The 23,484-nt window shown below is 47.2% G+C and overlaps 1 protein-coding gene across 1 annotated transcript in view; it reads right to left on the reverse strand.

Moving 5' to 3' along the window:
- ahcy (adenosylhomocysteinase) overlaps positions 1-8,400 on the reverse strand; it is a 61,251-nt gene extending 52,851 nt beyond the window's left edge. Inside the window, exon 1 of the mRNA XM_078237012.1 lies at positions 8,137-8,400. Coding sequence (XP_078093138.1) covers positions 8,137-8,164 — 28 coding nt within the window. The 5' untranslated portion in view covers positions 8,165-8,400. The remainder of the gene's footprint in view (positions 1-8,136) is intronic.
- Positions 8,401-23,484: the final 15,084 nt, after the last annotated feature.

The raw sequence follows: 23,484 nt of genomic DNA on the forward strand, positions 1-23,484 counted from the left end.
ACTTGAGTGATCCCACAACCAATGCATCAGCTCTGCAGTCCTGCCTCATCCAGTCATGAATGGCAGTGGATAATTAAACAATTCACTGGAGGAGGTTCCACAAATATTCCCATCCCAGAACATCAAAAGACAAGGATGAAGTACTTGCAACATTCTTCAGCCAGAAGTGCTGAGTGAATGATATTGCAGTCCCCAGCATTAGATGTCAGTCTTCAGCAAATCTGATTCACTCTACGTGATATCAAAGAATGGATGAAATTACTGCATACTGCAAAGCTATGGGCCCGAACAGCAATCTTACAGTATTACTGAAGGCTCATGCTCCAGAACTAACCAAGCTCTTGAACAAAATTTACAAAAGAGCTACACCACCAATATGTCACCAGCAAGCAGAAAATGCATACTGCTCCCTAATTCAACGGAGGCACCAAGGTCTCTTGCATCTAATGCTGAGTGGTCTGATGTTGGCAGGACAAGACAGAGGAGCTACCATTGCATTCCAGCATCTTGGTGAGAGATGGGAGACAAATTATCAATGGTGCCACTCCTGGTCACCAGCAAACCACCCCTGCAGAAAGGTTTCTGTTTGCAGATATCGGGAGAGAATTAACCAGAATCTGGTTAATCAACAAGAAAGGCTAAAGGCAGACTCGATGACCACTTGCGGAACATCTTTGCTCCATCCACAACCATGATCTTCCTGTCGCTATCATTTTAACTCAACTTCTTGCTCTCAGCCTCACCCTGCAGCATTCCAGTGAAGCTCAACGCAAACTGGAGGAACAGCACCTCATCTTCCGATTCTGGATTCAACACTGAGTTCAACAACGTTAGACCGCAAACTTTCTCCTCCATCTCGACCCCCTTGTTTTGTTTGTCCCAGCATAATCCCCCCTACCCTCACTGGGCCATCTTTCACTTGTTCTTGAGTTTTGCTTTCACTGACCTTTGTTGTTAATGCTACAATTAACACTCCCTTCATCTTGTGCCCATGATATCTCTGTCAATCATCTTTAGCTTCACCCTATCCCTGACCTTCTTTTCTGGTTTGAGTTCTAAAGAGTTATAAGGACTCGAAACATTAACTCTTTCCTCTTCAGATGCTCAAAACCTGCTGAGTTTTTACAATATTTTGCTTTTATCACTATGACAATGTTCTTGGTCTTGACTTACACCAATAATAATATTTGGACAAATTATCTGAATATTCAGTATCTTTTTCTGTGATCTTTGTGGTAATATGAATTTGACCTCGCTAAATGCTGGAAATATGATTGTGCACTACCCTCTTAAACCACGGCAGTTCTTCATATGATGTTCCCAGAGGCACAGATCAGTGGATCTGTACTCCAACTGCAGTCATTCCTTCAGGATAAGGTTTGACTTCGAATAGCGCACCCTTGGGGATCGGTGACTGGTGCAGAGTTGGTGGAAAAAGAGGGGAGAGGAACCAGTGTTCCTCCTGATTACAATCCAGCATCGACTGTCACAGTGCCTGTGTCAATCTGAAGTTTAAAGTGTTTATTAGTGTCACAAGGCTTACATTAACACTGCAATCCCCTAGTGAAAATCCCCTAGTCGCCAAACTCCGGCACCTGTTCGGGTACACTGAGGGAGAATTTAGCATGGCCAATGCACCAAACCAGCAAGTCTTCTGGATTGTGGGAGGAAACCGGAGCACCCAGAGGAAACCCACACAGACATGGGGAGAACATGAAGATTCCACACAGACAGTAACCCAAGCCAGGAATCAAACAGGTTCCTGGGGTTGTGAGGCAGCAGAGCTAACCACTGTACTGCCATTGGTAACAGTAGGGTTGGGGGCTGTCTATGGTACTTTCAATCAAATAGCCACCAGCACACATCAAGGATAGATGGGTAAGGTAGAGCAGAGATATCGGTGAATTGGTTGGGTGGATATTGGAGGAGCACAGACAGCCAGGAAGGACAGGGGTGAAAAAAACAGCCTGACCAAATACGTACATGTTTGACCCAACTACCTTGAATCATTTTGCAACAACATCGTTATCACAAACAAATACTGCTGAGCTGTGGGGGAAGTGATGCAACTTCAGTTACAAAGTTACAAAGCCAGTGACATCTTAGAAAGTAAAAATAAAGCAATAACAATGTTTAATGCTTCAGTATCACAATCAGAATTCTGAAACACCAAAAACTTTAAAACTGAAAGAATCAAGTAAAACCATGCTCAATTGCAACATGAGATGTAACCTGGGCATTCCCAGCTGAGAAACAACTCATTCCTCACAGTCACAAAGGAATCACAGTGCCCAGTGTTACCTGATCGACAGCAATAGCTACACAAACTACCCATGAAGTCAGAAAAAAACAGGAATATTTGAATAACAAAACTTGCAGTTATATATAATGTGGCATGCGGGGACTTTGCATATCCCAGACAAGCATGTGTCCAGAGGGGTCACCAGCTGCTGTAACCTGAGCAGGAGCTGGAGTCACTCAGATGTGACACTGACACGGAGGACGGTGCAAGATGGCATATTTGGTTGCATGGGGAGGTGGTGGAAGCAGGTACGATAGTGGCATCTAACGGGCAACTAGATGAATACAGGGAAGTGATCATACTACAGGTTAGAGTGCTGAGCCAGGGGGGAGTGCAGGAGCACCTGATAGCCTGGGAGGACAGACAGGGAGCGCAGGAGTCCTTCGAGTCCAAGACCAATGGCATACATTGCGCACTGACACGTCCCATTCCCCTTGTCTCCCACCATCTCTCCCTCACAGCCAAAGAAGAACAAAGAACAGTACAGCACAGGAAACAGGCCCTTCGGCCCTCCAAGCCTGTGCCGCTCCTTGGTCCAACTAGACCAATCGTTTGTATCCCTCCATTCCCAGGCTGCTCATGTGACTATCCAGGTAAGTCTTAAACGATGTCAGCGTGCCTGCCTCCACCACCCTACTTGGCAGCGCATTCCAGGCCCCCACCACCCTCTGTGTAAAAAACATCCCTCTAATATCTGAGTTATACTTCGCCCCTCTCACCTTGAGCCCGTGACCCCTCGTGAACGTCACTTCTGATCTGGGAAAAAGCTTCCCACCGTTCACCCTATCTATCCCCTTCATAATCTTGTACATCTCTATTAGATCTCCCCTCATTCTCCGTCTTTCCAGGGAGAACAACCCCAGTTTACCCAATCTCTCCTCATCGCTAAGACCCTCCATACCAGACAACATCCTGGTAAACCTTCTCTGCACTCTCTCTAAAGCCTCCACGTCCTTCTGGTAGTGCGGCGACCAGAACTGGACGCAGTACTCCAAATGTGGCCTAACCAGCGTTCTATACAGCTGCATCATCAAACTCCAGCTTTTATACTCTATACCCCGTCCTATAAAGGCAAGCATACCATATGCCTTCTCCACCTGTGTTGCCACCTTCAAGGATTTGTGGACTTGCACACCTAGGTCCCTCTGTGTTTCTATACTCCTGATGACTCTGCCATTTATTGTATAACTCCTCCCTACATTATTTCTTCCAAAATGCATCACTTCGCATTTATCCGGATTAAACTCCATCTGCCACCTCTCCGCCCAATTTTCCAGCCTATCTATATCCTGCTGTATTGCTCGACAATGCTCTTCGCTATCCGCAAGTCCAGCCCACTTCTGTATCCAAGTCAGTCCCCCCCCCCCCCGGCCCAGTCTCTCCCCCCCCCCCGTCCCAGTCTCTCTCCCCCCTCCCCGACCCAGTCTCTCTCCCCCCTCCCCCCGTCCCAGTCTCTCTCTCTCTCTATCCCAGTCTCTCTCGCTCTCTCTCTATCTATCCCAGTCTCTCTCTCTCTCTCTCTATCTACCCCAGTCTCTCTCTCTCTCTCTCTCTGTCCCAGTCTCTCTCTCTCTCTCTCTCTCTCTGTCCCAGTCTCTCTCTCTCTCTCTCTCTCTCTGTCCCAGTCTCTCTCTCTCTCTCTCTCTCTCTGTCCCAGTCTCTCTCTCTCTCTCTATCTGTCCCAGTCTCTCTCTCTCTCTCTATCTGTCCCAGTCTCTCTCTCTCTATCTGTCCCAGTCTCTCTCTCTCTCTCTATCTGTCCCAGTCTCTCTCTCTCTCTCTATCTGTCCCAGTCTCTCTCTCTCTCTCTATCTGTCCCAGTCTCTCTCTCTCTCTCTATCTGTCCCAGTCTCTCTCTCTCTCTCTATCTGTCCCAGTCTCTCTCTCTCTCTCTATCTGTCCCAGTCTCTCTCTCTCTCTCTATCTATCTGTCCCAGTCTCTCTCTCTCTCTCTATCTATCTGTCCCAGTCTCTCTCTCTCTCTCTATCTATCTGTCCCAGTCTCTCTCTCTCTCTCTATCTATCTGTCCCAGTCTCTCTCTCTCTCTCTATCTATCTGTCCCAGTCTCTCTCTCTCTCTCTATCTATCTGTCCCAGTCTCTCTCTCTCTCTCTATCTATCTGTCCCAGTCTCTCTCTCTCTCTCTATCTATCTGTCCCAGTCTCTCTCTCTCTCTCTATCTATCTGTCCCAGTCTCTCTCTCTCTCTCTATCTATCTGTCCCAGTCTCTCTCTCTCTCTCTATCTATCTGTCCCAGTCTCTCTCTCTCTCTCTATCTATCTGTCCCAGTCTCTCTCTCTCTCTCTATCTATCTGTCCCAGTCTCTCTCTCTCTCTCTATCTATCTGTCCCAGTCTCTCTCTCTCTCTCTATCTATCTGTCCCAGTCTCTCTCTCTCTCTCTATCTATCTGTCCCAGTCTCTCTCTCTCTCTCTATCTATCTGTCCCAGTCTCTCTCTCTCTCTCTATCTATCTGTCCCAGTCTCTCTCTCTCTCTCTATCTATCTGTCCCAGTCTCTCTCTCTCTCTCTATCTATCTGTCCCAGTCTCTCTCTCTCTCTCTATCTATCTGTCCCAGTCTCTCTCTCTCTCTCTATCTATCTGTCCCAGTCTCTCTCTCTCTCTCTATCTATCTGTCCCAGTCTCTCTCTCTCTCTCTATCTATCTGTCCCAGTCTCTCTCTCTCTCTCTATCTATCTGTCCCAGTCTCTCTCTCTCTCTCTATCTATCTGTCCCAGTCTCTCTCTCTCTCTCTCTCTATCTGTCCCAGTCTCTCTCTCTCTCTCTATCTGTCCCAGTCTCTCTCTCTCTCTCTATCTGTCCCAGTCTCTCTCTCTCTCTCTATCTGTCCCAGTCTCTCTCTCTCTCTCTATCTGTCCCAGTCTCTCTCTCTCTCTCTATCTGTCCCAGTCTCTCTCTCTCTCTCTATCTGTCCCAGTCTCTCTCTCTCTCTCTATCTGTCCCAGTCTCTCTCTCTCTCTCTATCTATCTGTCCCAGTCTCTCTCTCTCTCTCTATCTGTCCCAGTCTCTCTCTCTCTCTATCTGTCCCAGTCTCTCTCTCTCTCTCTATCTGTCCCAGTCTCTCTCTCTCTCTCTATCTGTCCCAGTCTCTCTCTCTCTCTCTATCTGTCCCAGTCTCTCTCTCTCTCTCTATCTGTCCCAGTCTCTCTCTCTCTCTCTATCTGTCCCAGTCTCTCTCTCTCTCTCTCTATCTGTCCCAGTCTCTCTCTCTCTCTCTATCTGTCCCAGTCTCTCTCTCTCTCTCTATCTGTCCCAGTCTCTCTCTCTCTCTCTATCTGTCCCAGTCTCTCTCTCTCTCTCTATCTGTCCCAGTCTCTCTCTCTATCTGTCCCAGTCTCTCTCTCTCTCTCTATCTGTCCCAGTCTCTCTCTCTCTCTCTATCTGTCCCAGTCTCTCTCTCTCTCTCTATCTGTCCCAGTCTCTCTCTCTCTCTCTATCTGTCCCAGTCTCTCTCTCTCTCTCTATCTGTCCCAGTCTCTCTCTCTCTCTCTATCTGTCCCAGTCTCTCTCTCTCTCTCTATCTGTCCCAGTCTCTCTCTCTCTCTATCTGTCCCAGTCTCTCTCTCTCTCTCTATCTGTCCCAGTCTCTCTCTCTCTCTCTATCTGTCCCAGTCTCTCTCTCTCTCTCTATCTGTCCCAGTCTCTCTCTCTCTCTCTATCTGTCCCAGTCTCTCTCTCTCTCTCTCTATCTGTCCCAGTCTCTCTCTCTCTCTCTATCTGTCCCAGTCTCTCTCTCTCTCTCTATCTGTCCCAGTCTCTCTCTCTCTCTCTATCTGTCCCAGTCTCTCTCTCTCTCTCTATCTGTCCCAGTCTCTCTCTCTCTCTCTATCTGTCCCAGTCTCTCTCTCTCTCTCTATCTGTCCCAGTCTCTCTCTCTCTCTCTATCTGTCCCAGTCTCTCTCTCTCTCTCTATCTGTCCCAGTCTCTCTCTCTCTCTCTATCTGTCCCAGTCTCTCTCTCTCTCTCTATCTGTCCCAGTCTCTCTCTCTCTCTCTATCTGTCCCAGTCTCTCTCTCTCTCTCTATCTGTCCCAGTCTCTCTCTCTCTCTCTATCTGTCCCAGTCTCTCTCTCTCTCTCTATCTGTCCCAGTCTCTCTCTCTCTCTCTATCTGTCCCAGTCTCTCTCTCTCTCTCTATCTGTCCCAGTCTCTCTCTCTCTCTCTATCTGTCCCAGTCTCTCTCTCTCTCTCTATCTGTCCCAGTCTCTCTCTCTCTCTCTATCTGTCCCAGTCTCTCTCTCTCTCTCTATCTGTCCCAGTCTCTCTCTCTCTCTCTATCTGTCCCAGTCTCTCTCTCTCTCTCTATCTGTCCCAGTCTCTCTCTCTCTCTCTATCTGTCCCAGTCTCTCTCTCTCTCTCTATCTGTCCCAGTCTCTCTCTCTCTCTCTATCTGTCCCAGTCTCTCTCTCTCTCTCTATCTGTCCCAGTCTCTCTCTCTCTCTCTATCTGTCCCAGTCTCTCTCTCTCTCTCTATCTGTCCCAGTCTCTCTCTCTCTCTCTATCTGTCCCAGTCTCTCTCTCTCTCTCTATCTGTCCCAGTCTCTCTCTCTCTCTCTATCTGTCCCAGTCTCTCTCTCTCTCTCTATCTGTCCCAGTCTCTCTCTCTCTCTCTATCTGTCCCAGTCTCTCTCTCTCTCTCTATCTGTCCCAGTCTCTCTCTCTCTCTATCTGTCCCAGTCTCTCTCTCTCTCTATCTGTCCCAGTCTCTCTCTCTCTCTCTCTGTCCCAGTCTCTCTCTCTCTCTCTCTCTATCCCAGTCTCTCTCTCTCTATCCCAGTCTCTCTCTCTCTCTCTCTCTCTATCCCAGTCTCTCTCTCTCTCTCTATCCCAGTCTCTCTCTCTCTCTCTCTCTATCCCAGTCTCTCTCTCTCTCTCTCTATCCCAGTCTCTCTCTCTCGATCCCAGTCTCTCTCTCTATCCCAGTCTCTCTCTCTCTCTCTATCCCAGTCTCTCTCTCTATCCCAGTCTCTCTCTCTCTCTATCCCAGTCTCTCTCTCTCTCTATCCCAGTCTCTCTCTCTCTCTATCCCAGTCTCTCTCTCTCTCTATCCCAGTCTCTCTCTCTCTCTATCCCAGTCTCTCTCTCTCTCTATCCCAGTCTCTCTCTCTCTCTATCCCAGTCTCTCTCTCTCTCTATCCCAGTCTCTCTCTCTCTCTATCCCAGTCTCTCTCTCTCTCTATCCCAGTCTCTCTCTCTCTCTATCCCAGTCTCTCTCTCTCTCTATCCCAGTCTCTCTCTCTCTCTATCCCAGTCTCTCTCTCTCTCTATCCCAGTCTCTCTCTATCCCAGTCTCTCTCTCTCTCTATCCCAGTCTCTCTCTCTCTATCCCAGTCTCTCTCTCTCTATCCCAGTCTCTCTCTCTCTATCCCAGTCTCTCTCTCTCTATCCCAGTCTCTCTCTCTCTATCCCAGTCTCTCTCTCTCTCTCTATCCCAGTCTCTCTCTCTCTATCCCAGTCTCTCTCTCTCTATCCCAGTCTCTCTCTCTCTCTCCCAGTCTCTCTCTCTCTATCCCAGTCTCTCTCTCTCTCTATCCCAGTCTCTCTCTCTCTCTATCCCAGTCTCTCTCTCTCTCTCTATCCCAGTCTCTCTCTCTCTCTATCCCAGTCTCTCTCTCTCTCTCTATCCCAGTCTCTCTCTCTCTATCCCAGTCTCTCTCTCTCTATCCCAGTCTCTCTCTCTCTATCCCAGTCTCTCTCTCTCTCTCTATCCCAGTCTCTCTCTCTCTATCCCAGTCTCTCTCTCTCTCTCTATCCCAGTCTCTCTCTCTCTATCCCAGTCTCTCTCTCTCTATCCCAGTCTCTCTCTCTCCTTACCGACTTTATAGGGTAATTTCTCCGACATGGTTACGGCTCCGAGCGGGATTTCGGTCTGGGGCTCCGGGTTTGGGGGTCTGGGGCTCCGGGTCTGGGGCTCGGTGTCCGGGTTTCTGCTCCGGTTTCTCTCAGCGTTTTTCTCGCTCCGGGTTTGGGCTCCGCGCGGAAAGGAGGCGCCGCGCGCTCCCCGCGCCCTTTAACCCCGCGGCTCATTTGCATATCCTGCGGGTGAGGCCGATCCCCGCTTGCCCCGCCCAACGGGGCGTTTTCCATTGGCTACTGCGGAGGGGGCGGATCCCGCACCCCATCTCCTATTGGTTAATATAGAGGGGGAATCCTCAAATCCCACTCCCATTGGTTATTGTGGACAGGGCGTTTCCTGACTCCCAGCTCCCATTGGTCAGTATGTAGGGGGCGGGGTCTCGGCAATCAGCAGTTTTTAGTCTGATCCTGAATTTGAAATTAAAATTTATAATTAACTATTATTCTGAATCATTGAGGAGAGTTTAAACTAGATAGGTTGGGGGGAGGGGATCGAGACCAGGTGACTGGGAGCGAGGAAGTTAGCTCGCAAACAGAGAAGGGTTATAGACGGTGCAAGAGGGAGGATGGACGGGGGATAGAGAAGGGGAGAGCTCAGACCAAAGGATTGAGATGTGTTTACTTTAATGTCAGGAGTATAGTGAATAAAGGGGATGAGCTCAGAGTGTGGATCGATGCCTGGAAGTGTGATGTGGTGGCCATTACGGAGACTTGGATGTCTCAGGGACAGGACTGGATACTACAGATGCCGGGATTCAGATGTTTCAGGAAGGACAGGGAGGGAGGCAAGAGAGGGGGGTGGAGTGGCACTGCTGATCAGGGATAGTGTCACATAAGAACATAAGAAATAGGAGCAGGAGTAGGCCATCTAGCCCCTCGAGCCTGTCCCACCATTCAATAAGATCATGGCTGATCTGAAGTGGATCAGTTCCACTTACCCGCCTGATCCCTATAACCCCTAATTCCCTTACCGATCAGGAATCCATCTATCCGTGATTTAAACATATTCAACGAGGTAGCCTCCACCACTTCAGTGGGCAGAGAATTCCAGAGATTCACCACCCTCTGAGAGAAGAAGTTCCTCCTCAACTCTGTCCTAAACTGACCCCCCCTTTATTTTGAGGCTCTGCCCTCTAGTTCTAGTTTTCTTTCTAAGTGGAAAGAATCTCTCCACCTCTACCCTATCCAGCCCCTTCATTATCTTATAGGTTTCTATAAGGTCCCCCCTCAGCCTTCTAAATTCCAACGAATACAAACCCAATCTGCTCAGTCTCTCCTCATAATCAACATCCCTCATCTCTGGCATCAACCTGGTGAACCTTCTCTGCACTCCCTCCAAGGCCAATATATCCTTCCGCAAATAAGGGGACCAATACTGCACACAGTATTCCAGCTGCAGCCTCACCAATGCCCTGTACAGATGCAGCAAGACATCTCTGCTTTTATATTCTATCCCCCTTGCGATATAGGCCAACATCCCATTTGCCTTCTTGATCACCTGTTGCACCTGCAGACTGGGTTTTTGCGTCTCATGCACAAGGATCCCCAGGTCCGTCTGCACAGCAGCATGTTGTAATTTCTTTCCATTGAGATAATAATCCAATTTGCTATTATTTCTTCCAAAGTGAATAACCTCGCATTTGTTAACGTTATACTCCATCTGCCAGATCCTCGCCCACTCAGCCTGTCCAAATCTCTCAGCAGACCTTCTACGCCCTCCACACGATTCACTTTTCCACTTATCTTTGTGTCGTCTGCAAACTTTGTTACCCTACACTCAGTCCCCTCCTCCAGATCGTCTATATAAACGGTAAATAGTTGAGGCCCCAGTACCGATCCCTGCGGCACGCCACTAGTTACCATCCACCAACCAGAAAAGCACCCATTTATTCTGACTCTCTGCTTCCTGTCGGATAGCCAATCCCCAATCCACGCTAACACCCTACCCCCAGCTCCGTGTGACCCAATCTTCTTCAGCAACCTTTTGTGAGGCACCTTATCAAACGCTTTTTGGAAATCCAAAAACACTGCATCCACCGGTTCCCCTCCGTCAACCGCACTAGTCTCATCTTCATAAAAATCCAACAAGTTCGTCAAGCACGACTTTCCCCTCATGAATCCATGCTGCATCTGCTTAATTGAACCATTCTTATCCAGATGGCTTGCTATTTCTTCTTTAATGATGGATTCCAGCATTTTCCCAACTACAGACGTTAAGCTAACCGGCCTGTAGTTACCCGCCTTTTGTCTATTTCCTTTTTTAAACAGCGGTGTAACATTAGCCGTTTTCCAATCCGCCGGCACTACCCCAGAATCCAATGAATTTTGATAAATAACCACTAACACATCTGCTATTACCTCTGATATTTCTTTCAGTACCCTGGGATGCATTCCATCCGGGCCCGGGGACTTGTCCACCTTCAGTCCTGTTAGTCTACCAAGCACTGTCTCCCTGGTAGCATTAATTGTATTGAGTACCTCTCCTCCTACCAACCCTCTATCGTTAATATTCGGTAAACTATTTGTGTCTTCCACCGTGAAGACCGACACAAAAAACTTATTTAATGTTTCAGCCATTTCCTCATTTCCCACTATTAAATCCCCCCTCTCGTCCTCCAAGGGTCCAACATTCACACTTGCCACTCTATTCCTTTTTATATATTTGTAAAAGCTTTTACTATCATTTTTTATATTTAGAGCTAGCCTAGCTTCATAACCTATCTTTCCTTTCTTTATCGCTTTCTTAGTCGTTCTTTGTTGTTTCTTAAAGTTTTCCCAATCTTCCAATTCTCCACTATTTTTGGCCACTCTGTACGCATCGGTCTTTAATTTAATACTCTCCTTAATTTCCTTCGTTATCCACGGCTGGTTATCCCTTTTCTTACAGCCCTTCTTTATCACCGGAATATATTGTTGCTGAGTACTGAAAAGGATCTCCTTAAAAATCCTCCATTGTTCCTCAGCTGTCCTACCGACCAGTCTGCTCTCCCAGTCCACCTTAGCCACAGTCACAGTCACAGCTGTAGAGAAGGTGTATGCTGTGGAGGGATTGTCTACAGAGTCTCTGTGGGTGGAAGTTCGGAGTGGGAAGGGGTCGATCACTTTGCTGGGAGTTTTCTATGGGCCGCCCAATAGTAACAGGGAAGTGGAGGAGCAGATAGGGAAACAGATCCTGGAGAGATGCAGTAATCATGATGTGGAGATGCTGGCGTTGGACTGGGGTGAACACAGTAAGAGTTTTAACAACACCATCTGATGAAGGAGCAGCGCTCCGAAAGCTAATGGTATTTGCTACCAAATAAACCTGTTGGACTTTAACCTGGTGTTGTTAAAACTCTTACTGAGATGCAGTAATAGCAGAGTTGTTGTGATGGGAGACTTTAATTTCCCAAACATAGATTGGACTATCCCTAGGGTAAGGGGATTGGATGGGGAAGAGTTCGTTAGGTGTGTTCAGGAGGGTTTCCTGACACAGCATGTGGACAAGCCTACAAGAGGAGAGGCTGTACTTGATCTGATACTGACCAATGAACCTGGACAGGTGTCAGTTCTCTCAGTGGGTGAGCATCTTGGGGATAGCGATCATAACTCTATCTCCTTTATGCTTGCATTGGAAAAAGAGAGGATCAGGCAAGCTAGGAAAGCGTTTATATGGAGTAAGGGGAAATATGAAGACATAAGGCAGCAAATTAGAGGAGTGAATTGGAAGGAGGTATTCTTGGGGAAATCTACTGAAGAGAGGTGGCAGTTTTTCAAGGAATGTCTGTCTCGAGTTCTACAGGACAACGTTCCGAGCAGACAGGGAGGAGTTGGCCAGTCAAAGGAACCGTGGTGCACGAAAGCTGTGCGGGACCTAGTCGAGAAGAAAAGGAAAGCGTACAAAAGGTCCAGAGAGCTTGGCAAAGATAGGGATCTTGATGAGTATACGGCTTGTAGGAAGGGACTAAAGAAGGAAATTAGGAGAGCCAGAAGAGGTCCTGAGAAGGCCTTGGCAGGTAGGATTAAGGAAAACCCTAAGGCATTCTATAAATATGTGAAGAGTAAAAGGATGAGACGTGAAGGAATAGGGCTCATAAAAGGTAAAGGCGGGAAAATCAGTACGGAACCATTAGAAATGGCAGAGGTGCTTAATGAATATTTTGCCTCAGTTTTCACAGAGGAGAAGGACCTGGGTGGATGTACTGTGGGCTTGCGGTGGACTGAAAAAATTGAGTATGTGGAATTTAACAAAGAGGTTGTGCTGGAATCTTTGAATGGCATCAAGATAGATAATTCGTCGGGTCCGGATGGGATGTACCCCAGGTTACAGTGGGAGGCGAGGGAAGAGATTGCAGAGCCTCTGGCGATGATCTTTGCATCGTCGATGGAGACGGGAGAGGTGCCGGAGGATTGGAGGATTGCAGATGTGGTTCCTATTTTCAAGAGGGGGAATAGGGATGGCCCAGGAAATTAACGACCGGTGAGTCTAACCTCAGTGGTTGGTAAGCTGATGGAGAAGATCCTGAGGGACAAGATTTATGAGCATTTAGAGAGGATTAGTATGCTCAAGAATACTCAGCATGGCTTTGTCAAAGGCAGATCGTGCCTTACGAGCCTGGTGGAGTTCTTCGAAAATGTGACTAAACACATTGATGAAGGGAGAGCGGTAGATGTGGTTTATATGGATTTTAGCAAGGCGTTTGATAAGGTCCCCCATGCAAGGCTTCTAGAAAAAGTGAGAGGGCATGGGATCCAAGGGGCTGCTGCTCTGTGGATCCAGAACTGGTTTGCCCAAAGGAGGCAGAGAGTAGGTATAGATGTGTCTTTTTCCAAATGGAGGTCGGTCACCAGTGGTGTTCCCCAGGGATCTGTTCTGGGACCCTTGCTGTTTGTCATTTTCATAAATGGCCTGGATGAGGAAGTGGAGGGATGTGTTGGTAAGTTTGCCGACGACACGAAGGTTGGTGGGGTTGTGGATAGTCTGGAGGGATGTCAGAAGTTACAGTGGGACATAGATAGGATGCAAGGCTGGGCGGAGAAGTGGCAGATGGACTTCAACCCAGATAAATGCGTCGTGGTCCATTTTGGCAGGTCAAATGGGATGAAGGAGTACAATATAAAGGGAAAAACTTTAGTACTGTGGAGGATCAGAAGGACCTTGGGGTCCGGGTCCATAGGACTCTAAAATCGGCCCCGCAGGTGGAGGAGGTGGTTAAGAAGGCGTATGGTGAGCTGGCCTTTATCAATCGAGGGATTGAGTTTAGGAGTCCGGGGATAATGATGCAGCTATATAAGACCCTCGTCAGACCCCACTTGGAATACTGTGCTCAGTTCTGGTCGCCTCATTACAGGAAGGATGTGGAAAAGATTAAAAGGGTGCAGAGGAGATTTACAAGGATGTTGCCTGGATTGAGTGGCATGCCTTATGAGGATAGGTCTTGTGAGGATAGGGAGCTCGGTCTTTTCTCCTTGGAGAGACATAGGATGAGAGGAGACCAACTAGAGGTATACAGGATGTTGAGAGGCATAGATCAGGTGAACTCTCAGAGGCTTTTTCCCAGGGTGGAAATGGCTGCTACGAGAGGACACAGGTTTAAGGTGCTGGGGGGTAGGTACAGGGGAAATGTTAGGGGGAAGTTTTTCACACAGAGGGTGGTGGGCGAGTGGAATCGACTGCCATCAGTGGTGGTGGAGGCAAACTCAATAGGGTCTTTTAAGAGACTCCTGGATGAGTACATGGGACTTAATAGGATGGAGGGTTATAGGTAGGCCTAAAAGGTAGGGATATGTTCGGCACAACTTGTGGGGCCGAAGGGCCTGTTTTGTGCTGTAGTTTTTCTATGTTTCTATGTTTCTATTGCAATGTTTATAATGTATAATTAATTATTATTCTGTATCATTGCAATGTTTATAATTTATAATTAATTATTATTCTGAATCATTGCAATGTTTATAATTTATTATTAATTATAAATTTGTATCATTGCATTGTTTTTATACTCACTTTTATTCAAATATGATGATAATGATTATTATTACATTATTATTGTAGTTATATACATCAAATATTATTATAATTGATTTATAATTTCAACATGATTGTAGTTATTGTAATATTATTGCAGTCGTTTACAATTTGCTTACAGTTTATTTGCTTCATTTCGCTAGATTCTGGTTGTAGGAATTTACAATAAATCAATGATCAGGGTCCAAAAGTGATACATTGTGGGGAAAAGTGCAAAGTTCACATAATCTGGATGTGAAAATCTGCTTCCACTGTGTAATGTGATCACTCAGCTTCCATGAACAGCGGGTGTTAATTCCAGCTGCCAGAGTTCCTCACAGCTTGTTGCAAGGAGCAGAATTCAGCTGCTTGCCCCGAGAATTTACACCACAATTCACCAAGTGTATAAAACAACACAAACATTTGAACCACGATAAAGGTAATTGCTTTGAAAGAAAACAAATTATTAAGTAACCAACGGTGCTTTTCAATGTCAAATGCCACTTTTTATTATCCCACAAGAGGGAACAGAACATTTAACATTTGTGAAGGAGAGTGAAAGGGAGCTGAGGGACAGCTGACTCGTGGGTAGTGGGTAAGATTGGGTAAGTATTTACTACTTTTATTGCATATAGTTTGTAAGGTGTTTCTGTGGTTTATAGTTTGTAAGGGCTGTATTCTAGAGTAACAATGACCAAGGAAGAAGGGCCCTAGAGTAATTGATATTATTTGATATTAAGCATCTTCCAAAGGTTTAATTTAAAGGGATAAGTCATGTCAGGAGAGAGCAAAGCCATGGCGTGCTCCCATGTTCCATGTGGGAAGCAGGGAACATTTCCAATGCCCTGGACCAGCATGTGTGCAGGAAATGTCTCCAGCTGCAAAACCTGGAATCCCTTGTTTCAGAGTTAGAGAACTGGTTGGGGTCACTATGCTGCATCCGTGAGGTGCAAAGTACCGTGGCATGTAGCGAGAGGTGGTCACACCACAGGCTCAGACTCGACAGGCAGGAAAGAAATGGGTGACCACCAGACAGATCAAGAGGAGTAGGCAGGCAGTGCAGGAATCTCCTGTGGCCATTCTTCTGCAAGACAAATATACCATTTTGGATATAAGAACATAAGAACATAAGAAATAGGAGCAGGAGTAGGCCATCTAGCCCCTCGAGCCTGCCCCGCCATTCAATAAGATCATGGCTGATCTGACGTGGATCAGTACCACTTACCCGCCTGATCCCCATAACTCTTAATTCCCTTACCGCTCAGGAATCCATCCATCCGCGCTTTAAACATATTCAGCGAGGTAGCCTCCACCACCTCAGTGGGCAGAGAATTCCAGAGATTCACCACCCTCTGGGAGAAGAAGTTCCTCCTCAACTCTGTCTTAAACCGACCCCCCTTTATTTTGAGGCTGTGTCCTCTAGTTTTAACTTCCTTACTAAGTGGAAAGAATCTCTCCACCTCCACCCTATCCAGCCCCCGCATTATCTTATAAGTCTCCATAAGATCCCCCCTCATCCTTCTAAACTCCAACGAGTACAAACCCAATCTCCTCAGCCTCTCCTCATAATCCAAACCCCTCATCTCCGGTATCAACCTGGTGAACCTTCTCTGCACTCCCTCCAATGCCAATATATCCTTCCTCATATAAGGGGACCAATACTGCACACAGTATTCCAGCTGCGGCCTCACCAATGCCCTGTACAGGTGCATCAAGACATCCCTGCTTTTATATTCTATCCCCCTCGCGATATAGGCCAACATCCCATTTGCCTTCTTGATCACCTGTTGTACCTGCAGACTGGGCTTTTGCGTCTCATGCACAAGGACCCCCAGGTCCCTTTGCACGGTAGCATGTTTTAATTTGTTTCCATTGAGATAGTAATCCCATTTGTTATTATTTCCTCCAAAGTGTATAACCTCGCATTTCTCAACGTTATACTCCATTTGCCATATCCTCGCCCACTCACTCAGCCTGTCCAAATCTCTCTGCAGATCTTCTCCGTCCTCCACACGATTCACTTTTCCACTTATCTTTGTGTCGTCTGCAAACTTCGTTACCCTACACTCCGTCCCCTCCTCCAGATCATCTATATAAATGGTAAATAGTTGCGGCCCGAGTACCGATCCCTGCGGCACGCCACTAGTTACCTTCCTCCAACCGGAAAAACACCCATTTATTCCGACTCTTTGCTTCCTGTCGGATAGCCAGTCCCCAATCCACTTTAACACACTAACCCCAACTCCGTGTGCCCTAATCTTCTTCAGCAGCCTTTTATGGGGCACCTTATCAAACGCCTTTTGGAAATCCAAAAACACCGCATCCACCGGTTCTCCTCCATCAACCGCCCTAGTCACATCTTCATAAAAATCCAACATGTTCGTCAAGCACGACTTTCCCCTCATGAATCCATGCTGCGTCTGATTGATCGAACCATTTCTATCCAGATGCCCTGCTATCTCCTCTTTAATAATGGATTCCAGCATTTTCCCTACTACAGACGTTAAGCTGACCGGCCTATAGTTACCCGCCTTTTGTCTCCTTCCTTTTTTAAACAGCGGCGTAACATTAGCCGTTTTCCAATCAACCGGCACTACCCCAGAATGCAACGAGTTTTGATAAATAATCACTAACGCATCCACTATTACCTCTGACATTTCTTTCAATAGCCTGGGATGCATTCCATCCGGACCCGGGGACTTGTCCACCTTCAGTCCCATTAGTCTACCCAGCACTGCCTCTCTGGTAACATTAATTGTATTAAGTATTTCTCCTGCTGCCAACCCTCTATCGTTAATATTTGGCAAACTATTTGTGTCCTCCACCGTGAAGACCGACACAAAAAACTTATTTAAAGACTCAGCCATATCCTCATTTCCCACTATTAACCCCCCCCTCTCGTCCTCCAAGGGTCCAACATTCACTCTAGCCACTCAATTCCTTTTTATATATTTATAAAAACTTTTACTATCATTTTTTATATTAATTGCTAGCCTAGCTTCATAGTCTATCCTTCCTTTCTTTATCGCTTTCTTAGTCTCTCTTTGTTGTTTCTTAAATTTTTCCCAATCACTTGTTTCTCCACTATTTTTGGCCACTCTGTACGCAGCTATTTTTATTTTAATACTCTCCTTTATTTCCTTCGTTATCCACGGCTGGTTCCCCCTTTCCTTACAATCCTTGTTTTTTGCTGGAATATATTTTTGCTGAGAACTGAAAAGGATCTCCTTAAAAATCCTCCACTGTTCCTCAGCTATCCTACCTGCCAGCCTGCTCTCCCAGTCTACCTTAGCCAATTCATCCCTCATCCTATCATATTTCCCTCTGTTCAAACAGAGGACACTGGTTTGGGACCAAACTTTCTCCTCTTCCATCTGAATCAGAAATTCGACCATATTGTGGTCACTAGACCCAAGAGGGTCCTTCACAATAAGATCCTTAATTCTACCTACCTCGTTACACAATACCAGATCCAAAATAGCTCGTTCCCTCGTCGGTTCCGTAACATGCTGTTCAAGGAAACTATCCCGACAGCATTCTAAGAACTCTTCCTCCATTCCACCCTTACCGACTTGAGTCTGCCAGTCAATGTGCATGGATACTGAGGGAAATGGCCTCTCAGGGGAAAGCAGCCAAATTCGTTGCATCACAGTTGGCTCTGCCGCACAGGGGAGGAGTAAAATGTGTGGGAATGCAGTTGTTATCAGGGAATTCAGTTGTAAGGGGAGTAGATAGGCATTTCTGTGGCTGCAAATGAGACTCCAGGATGGTATATTGCCTCCGTGGTGCTAGAGTCAAGGATGTCTCAGAGTGGTTACAGGACATTCTGAAGGGGGAGGGTGAATTTTCAGTTGTCTTGGTACACATTTGTACAAATGACATAGGTAAACAGTATGTTACAGAACATGTATGAACAGTATGTTACAGAACCTACGAGGGAGCGAGTTATCTTGGATCTTGTCCTGTGTAATGAAACAGGTAAAATTAATGATCTTCTTGTGAGGGATCCTCTTGGAATGAGTGATCACAATATGGTTGAATTTCTAATACAAATGGAGGGTGAGAAAGTATGGTCCCAAACCAGTGTCTGCTTGAACAGAGGGGAGTACAATAGGATGAGGGCGGAGTTGGCTAATGTAGACTGGGAACACAGACTAATTGGTGGGACAGTTGAGGAACAGTGGAGGAGTTTTAGGAGATTTTTCTCAGTACTCAGCAAAAATATATTCCAGTGAAAAAGAAGGAATGTAAGAAAAGGGATAACCAGCCGTGGATAACTAAGGAAATAAAGGAGAGTATTAAATTAAAAACCGATGCGTACAGAATGGCCAAAACTAGTGGGGAATTAGAAGATTGGGAAAGCTTTAAAAAGCAACAAAGAACTACTAAGAAAGCGATAAAGAAAGGAAAGATAGATTATGAAACTAAACAAGCACAAAATATAAAAACTGATCGTAAAAGTTTTTACAAATATCTAAAAAGGAAAAGAGTAGCTAAAGTAAATGTTGGACCCTTAGAAGACGAGAAGGGGGATTTAATAATGGGAAACGAGGAAATGGCCGAGGCCTTAAACAAGTTTTTTGTGTCGGTCTTCACGGTAAAGGACACAAATAGCTTACCGAAAATTGATGGTCGTGGGACTGTAGGGGGTGAGGTCCTTAAAACGATTACTATTACTAAAGAGGTAGTGCTTGGTAGGCTAATGGGACTAAAGGTAGACAAGGCCTCAGGCCCGGATGGAATGCATCCCAGGGTACTGAAAGAAATGGCAGAAGTAATAGCAGATGCGTTGGTTGTAATTTATCAAAATTCGCTGGACTCTGGGTTAGTGCCGGCTGATTGGAAAACAGCGAATGTGACGCCACTGTTTAAAAAAGGAGGTAGACAAAAGGCGGGTAACTACAGGCCGGTTAGCTTAACGTCCGTAGTTGGGAAATTGCTGGAATCCATCATTAAAGAAGAAATAGCAGGACACCTGGAAAAAAATGGTTTGATCAAGCAGACGCAGCATGGATTCATGAAGGGAAAGTCGTGTTTGACGAATTTACTGGATTTTTATGAAGATGTAACGAGTGCAGTTGACAGAGGGGAACCGGTTGATGTGGTGTTTTTAGATTTCCAGAAGGCGTTCGATAAGGTGCCTCACAAAAGGTTGCTGCAGAAGATTAAGGTACATGGAGTTGGGGGTAAAGTGTTAGCGTGGATCGAGGATTGGCTATCTAACAGGAAGCAGAGAGTTGGAATAAATGGGTGCTTTTCTAGTTGGCAGTTGGTGACTAGTGGCATGCTGCAGGGATTGGTGCTGGGGCCTCAACTGTTTACCATATACATAGACGATCTGGAGGAGGGGACCGAGTGTAGGGTAACAAAGTTTGCGGATGACACAAAGATGAGTGGGAAAGCGAATTGCGTGGGGGATGCGGAAAGTCTGCAGAGAGATTTGGATAGGCTAAGTGAGTGGGCGAGGATCTGGCAGATTGGAGTATAACGTTGACAAGTGTGAGGTTATCCACTTTGGAAGGAATAATAGTAAAATGGACTATTATTTAAATGATGAAAAATTACAACATGCTACTGTGCAGAGGGACCTGGGGGTCCTTGTGCATGAATTGCAAAAACTCAGTTTGCAGGTGCAGCAGGTGATCAAGAAGGTAAATGGAATGTTGGCCTTTATCGCGAAGGGGATGGAGTATAAAAGCAGGGAGGTCTTGCTGCAATTGTACAAGGTACTGGTGAGGCCGCAACTAGAGTACTGTGTGCAATTTTTGTCCCCTTATTTGCGGAAGGATATATTAGCCTTGGAGGGGAGTACAAAGAAGGTTCACCAGGTTGATACCGGAGATGAGGAGGTTAGCTTATGAGGACAGATTGAGTAGATTGGGCCTGTACTCGTTGGAGTTTAGAAGGCTGAGGGGGGATCTTATAGAGACATATAAGATAATGAAGGGACTAGACAGGGTAGAGGCAGAGAGATTCTTTCCACTTAGAAAGGAAACAAGAACTAGAGGACACAGCCTCAAAATAAGGGGGAGTCAGTTTAGGACAGAGTTGAAGAGGAACTTCTTCTCTCAGAGGGTGGTGAATCTCTGGAATTCTCTGCCATTGAAGCAGTGGAGGCTACCTCGTTAAATATGTTTAAGTCACAGGTAGATAGATTTCTGATCAATAAGGGAATTAAGGGTTATGGGGATCAGGCGGGTAAGTGGTACTGATCCACGTCAGATCAGCCATGATCTTATTGAATGGCGGGGCAGGCTCGAGGGGCTAGATGGCCTACTCCTGCTCCTATTTCTTATGTTCTTATGTTCTTATGAGAGAGAGAGTGAGAGAGAGTGAGAGAAAGTGAGAGATGGTGAGAGAGAGAGTGAGAGATAGAGAGAGAGTGAGAGAGAGTGTGAGAGAGGGTGAGAGAGAGAGAGAGGGATTGAGAGTGAGTGAGAGGGAATGAGTGAGAGTGAAAGAGAGTGAAAGAGAGTGAGAGAGAGTGAGAGAGAGTGAGAGTGAGTGAGTGAGAGTGAGTGAGAGTGAGTGAGAGTGAGTGAGAGTGAGTGAGAGTGAGTGAGAGTGAGAGAGAGTGAGAGAGAGTGAGAGAGAGTGAGAGAGAGAGAGTGAGAGGGAGTGAGAGCGAGTGAGAGAGAGTGTGAGAGAGAGAGATAGAGAGGGATTGAGAGCGAGTGAGATGGAGTGAGAGAGTGTGACAGAGAGAGGGAGAGTGAGAGTGAGAGAGAGTGCGAGAGAGTGCGAGAGAGTGCGAGAGAGTGAGAGATAGTGAGAGAGAGAGAGTGAGTGAGAGAGAGTGAGAGGGAGTGAGATGGAGTGAGAGAGAGTGAAAGAGTGAGTGAGAGTGCGAAGGAGTGAGAGGGAGTGAGAGAGAGTGCGAGGGAGTGAGAGGGAGTGAGGGAGAGAGAGAGAGAGTGAGTGCGAGAGGGAGAGAGAGGGTGAGTGAGAGAGAGAGCGAGAGAGTGAGAGAGAGTGAGTGAGAGTGAGAGAGAGTGCGAGAGACTGAGAGGGAGTGAGAGAGAGTGCGAGGGAGTGAGGGAGTGAGAGGGAGAGAGAGCGTGAGAGAGAGTGCGAGAGGGAGAGAGAGAGTGAGTGAGAGAGAGAGCAAGAGAGAGAGAGTGAGAGAGAGTGAGAGAGAGTGAGAGAGAGTGAGAGAGAGTGAGAGAGAGTGAGAGATGGTGAGAGAGAGAGTGAGAGATGAGAGCGAGAGAGATAGAGAGAGAGTGTGAGAGAGAGTGAGAGAGAGAGAGAGGGATTGAGAGTGAGTGAGAGGGAGTGAGAGGGAATGAGAGTGAGAGAGAGTGCGAGAGAGTGAGAGTACGAAAGAGTGAGAGAGAGTGAGAGAGAGTGAGAGAGAGTGAGAGAGAGAGAGAGAGAGTGAGAGAGAGTGAGAGAGAGTGAGAGAGAGTACGAGAGAGTGAGAGAGAGTGAGAGAGAGTGAGAGAGAGTGAGAGAGAGTGAGAGAGAGTGAGAGAGAGAGAGTGAGAGCGAGTGAGAGTGAGAGGGAGTGAGAGAGAGTGAGAGAGAGTGTGAGGGAGTGAAGGAGTGAGTGAGAGAGTGAGTGAGAGTGAGAGAGAGTGTGTGGGAGTGAGAGGGAGTGAGAGAGAGCGAGAGAGAGTGCGAGGGAGTGAGAGGGGGTGAGGGGGAGTGAGAGTGAGAGAGAGCGAGAGAGAGAGCGAGAGAGAGAGCGAGAGAGTGAGAGAGAGAGTGAGAGAGAGAGTGAGAGAGAGAGTGAGAGAGAGTGAGAGAGAGTGAGAGAGAGAGAGAGAGAGAGAGAGTGAGAGAAAGTGAGTGAGAGAGAGAGAGAGACAATGAGAGAGAATGAGAGAGAGAGCGTGAGAGAGAGAGTTGAGAGTGAGAGAGTGAGAGAGAAGAGAGAGAGAGGGATTGAGAGCGAGTGAGAGGGAGTGAGAGAGAGTGAGAGTGTGAGAGAGTGCGAGAGAGTGCGAGAGAGTGCGAGAGAGTGCGAGAGAGAGTGAGAGATAGTGAGAGAGAGAGAGTGAGTGAGAGAGAGTGAGAGGGAGTGAGATGGAGTGAGAGAGAGTGAAAGAGTGAGTGAGAGTGCGAGGGAGTGAGAGGGAGTGAGAGAGAGTGCGAGGGAGTGAGAGGGAGTGAGGGAGAGAGAGAGTGAGAGTGAGTGCGAGAGGGAGAGAGAGAGTGAGTGAGAGAGAGAGCGAGAGAGAGTGAGAGAGTGAGTGAGAGTGAGAGAGAGTGCGAGAGACTGAGAGGGAGTGAGAGAGAGTGCGAGGGAGTGAGGGAGTGAGAGGGAGAGAGAGCGTGAGAGAGAGTGCGAGAGGGAGAGAGAGAGTGAGTGAGAGAGAGAGCGAGAGAGAGAGTGAGAGAGAGTGAGAGAGAGAGAGTGAGAGAGAGTGAGAGAGAGTGAGAGAGAGTGAGAGAGAGTGAGAGAAAGTGAGAGATGGTGAGAGAGAGTGAGAGATGAGAGCGAGAGAGCGAGAGAGCGTGAGAGATAGAGAGAGAGTGTGAGAGAGAGTGAGAGAGAGAGAGAGGGATTGAGAGTGTGAGAGGGAGTGAGAGGGAATGAGAGTGAGAGAGAGTGCGAGAGAGTGAGAGTACGAGAGAGTGAGAGAGAGTGAGAGAGAGTGAGAGAGAGTGAGAGTGAGTGAGAGAGAGTGAGAGAGAGTGAGAGAGAGAGAGTGAGAGCGAGTGAGAGTGCGAGGGAGTGAGAGAGAGTGAGAGAGAGTGCGAGGGAGTGAAGGAGTGAGTGAGAGAGTGAGTGAGAGTGAGAGAGAGTGTGTGGGAGTGAGAGGGAGTGAGAGAGAGCGAGAGAGAGTGCGAGGGAGTGAGAGGGGGTGAGGGGGAGTGAGAGTGAGAGAGAGTGAGAGAGAGTGAGAGAGAGTGAGAGAGAGTGAGAGAGAGCGAGAGAGTGAGAGAGAGTGAGAGAGAGTGAGAGAGAGTGAGAGAGAGAGAGAGAGAGAGAGTGAGAGAAAGTGAGTGAGAGAGAGAGAGAGAGAGACAACGAGAGAGAATGAGAGAGAGAGCGTGAGAGAGAGAGTGAGAGTGAGAGAGTGAGAGAGAGAAGAGAGAGAGAGGGATTGAGAGCGAGTGAGAGGGAGTGAGAGAGAGTGAGAGTGCGAGAGAGTGCGAGAGAGTGCGAGAGAGTGCGAGAGAGTGCGAGAGAGTGAGAGAGTGAGAGAGAGTGAGAGAGAATGAGAGAGAGTGAGAGTGAGAGAGAGTGAGATGGAGTGAGAGAGAGAGTGAGAGAGTGCGAGTGAGAGAGAGTGCGAGGAAGTGAGAGAGAGTGAGAGTGTGAGAGAGAGAGAGTGAGAGAGAGTGAGAAAGAGTGAGAGAGAGTGAGAGCATGC

Source organism: Mustelus asterias, chromosome 20, assembly GCF_964213995.1.
Source record: "Mustelus asterias chromosome 20, sMusAst1.hap1.1, whole genome shotgun sequence".
NCBI classification, from domain to species: Eukaryota; Metazoa; Chordata; class Chondrichthyes; order Carcharhiniformes; family Triakidae; genus Mustelus; species Mustelus asterias.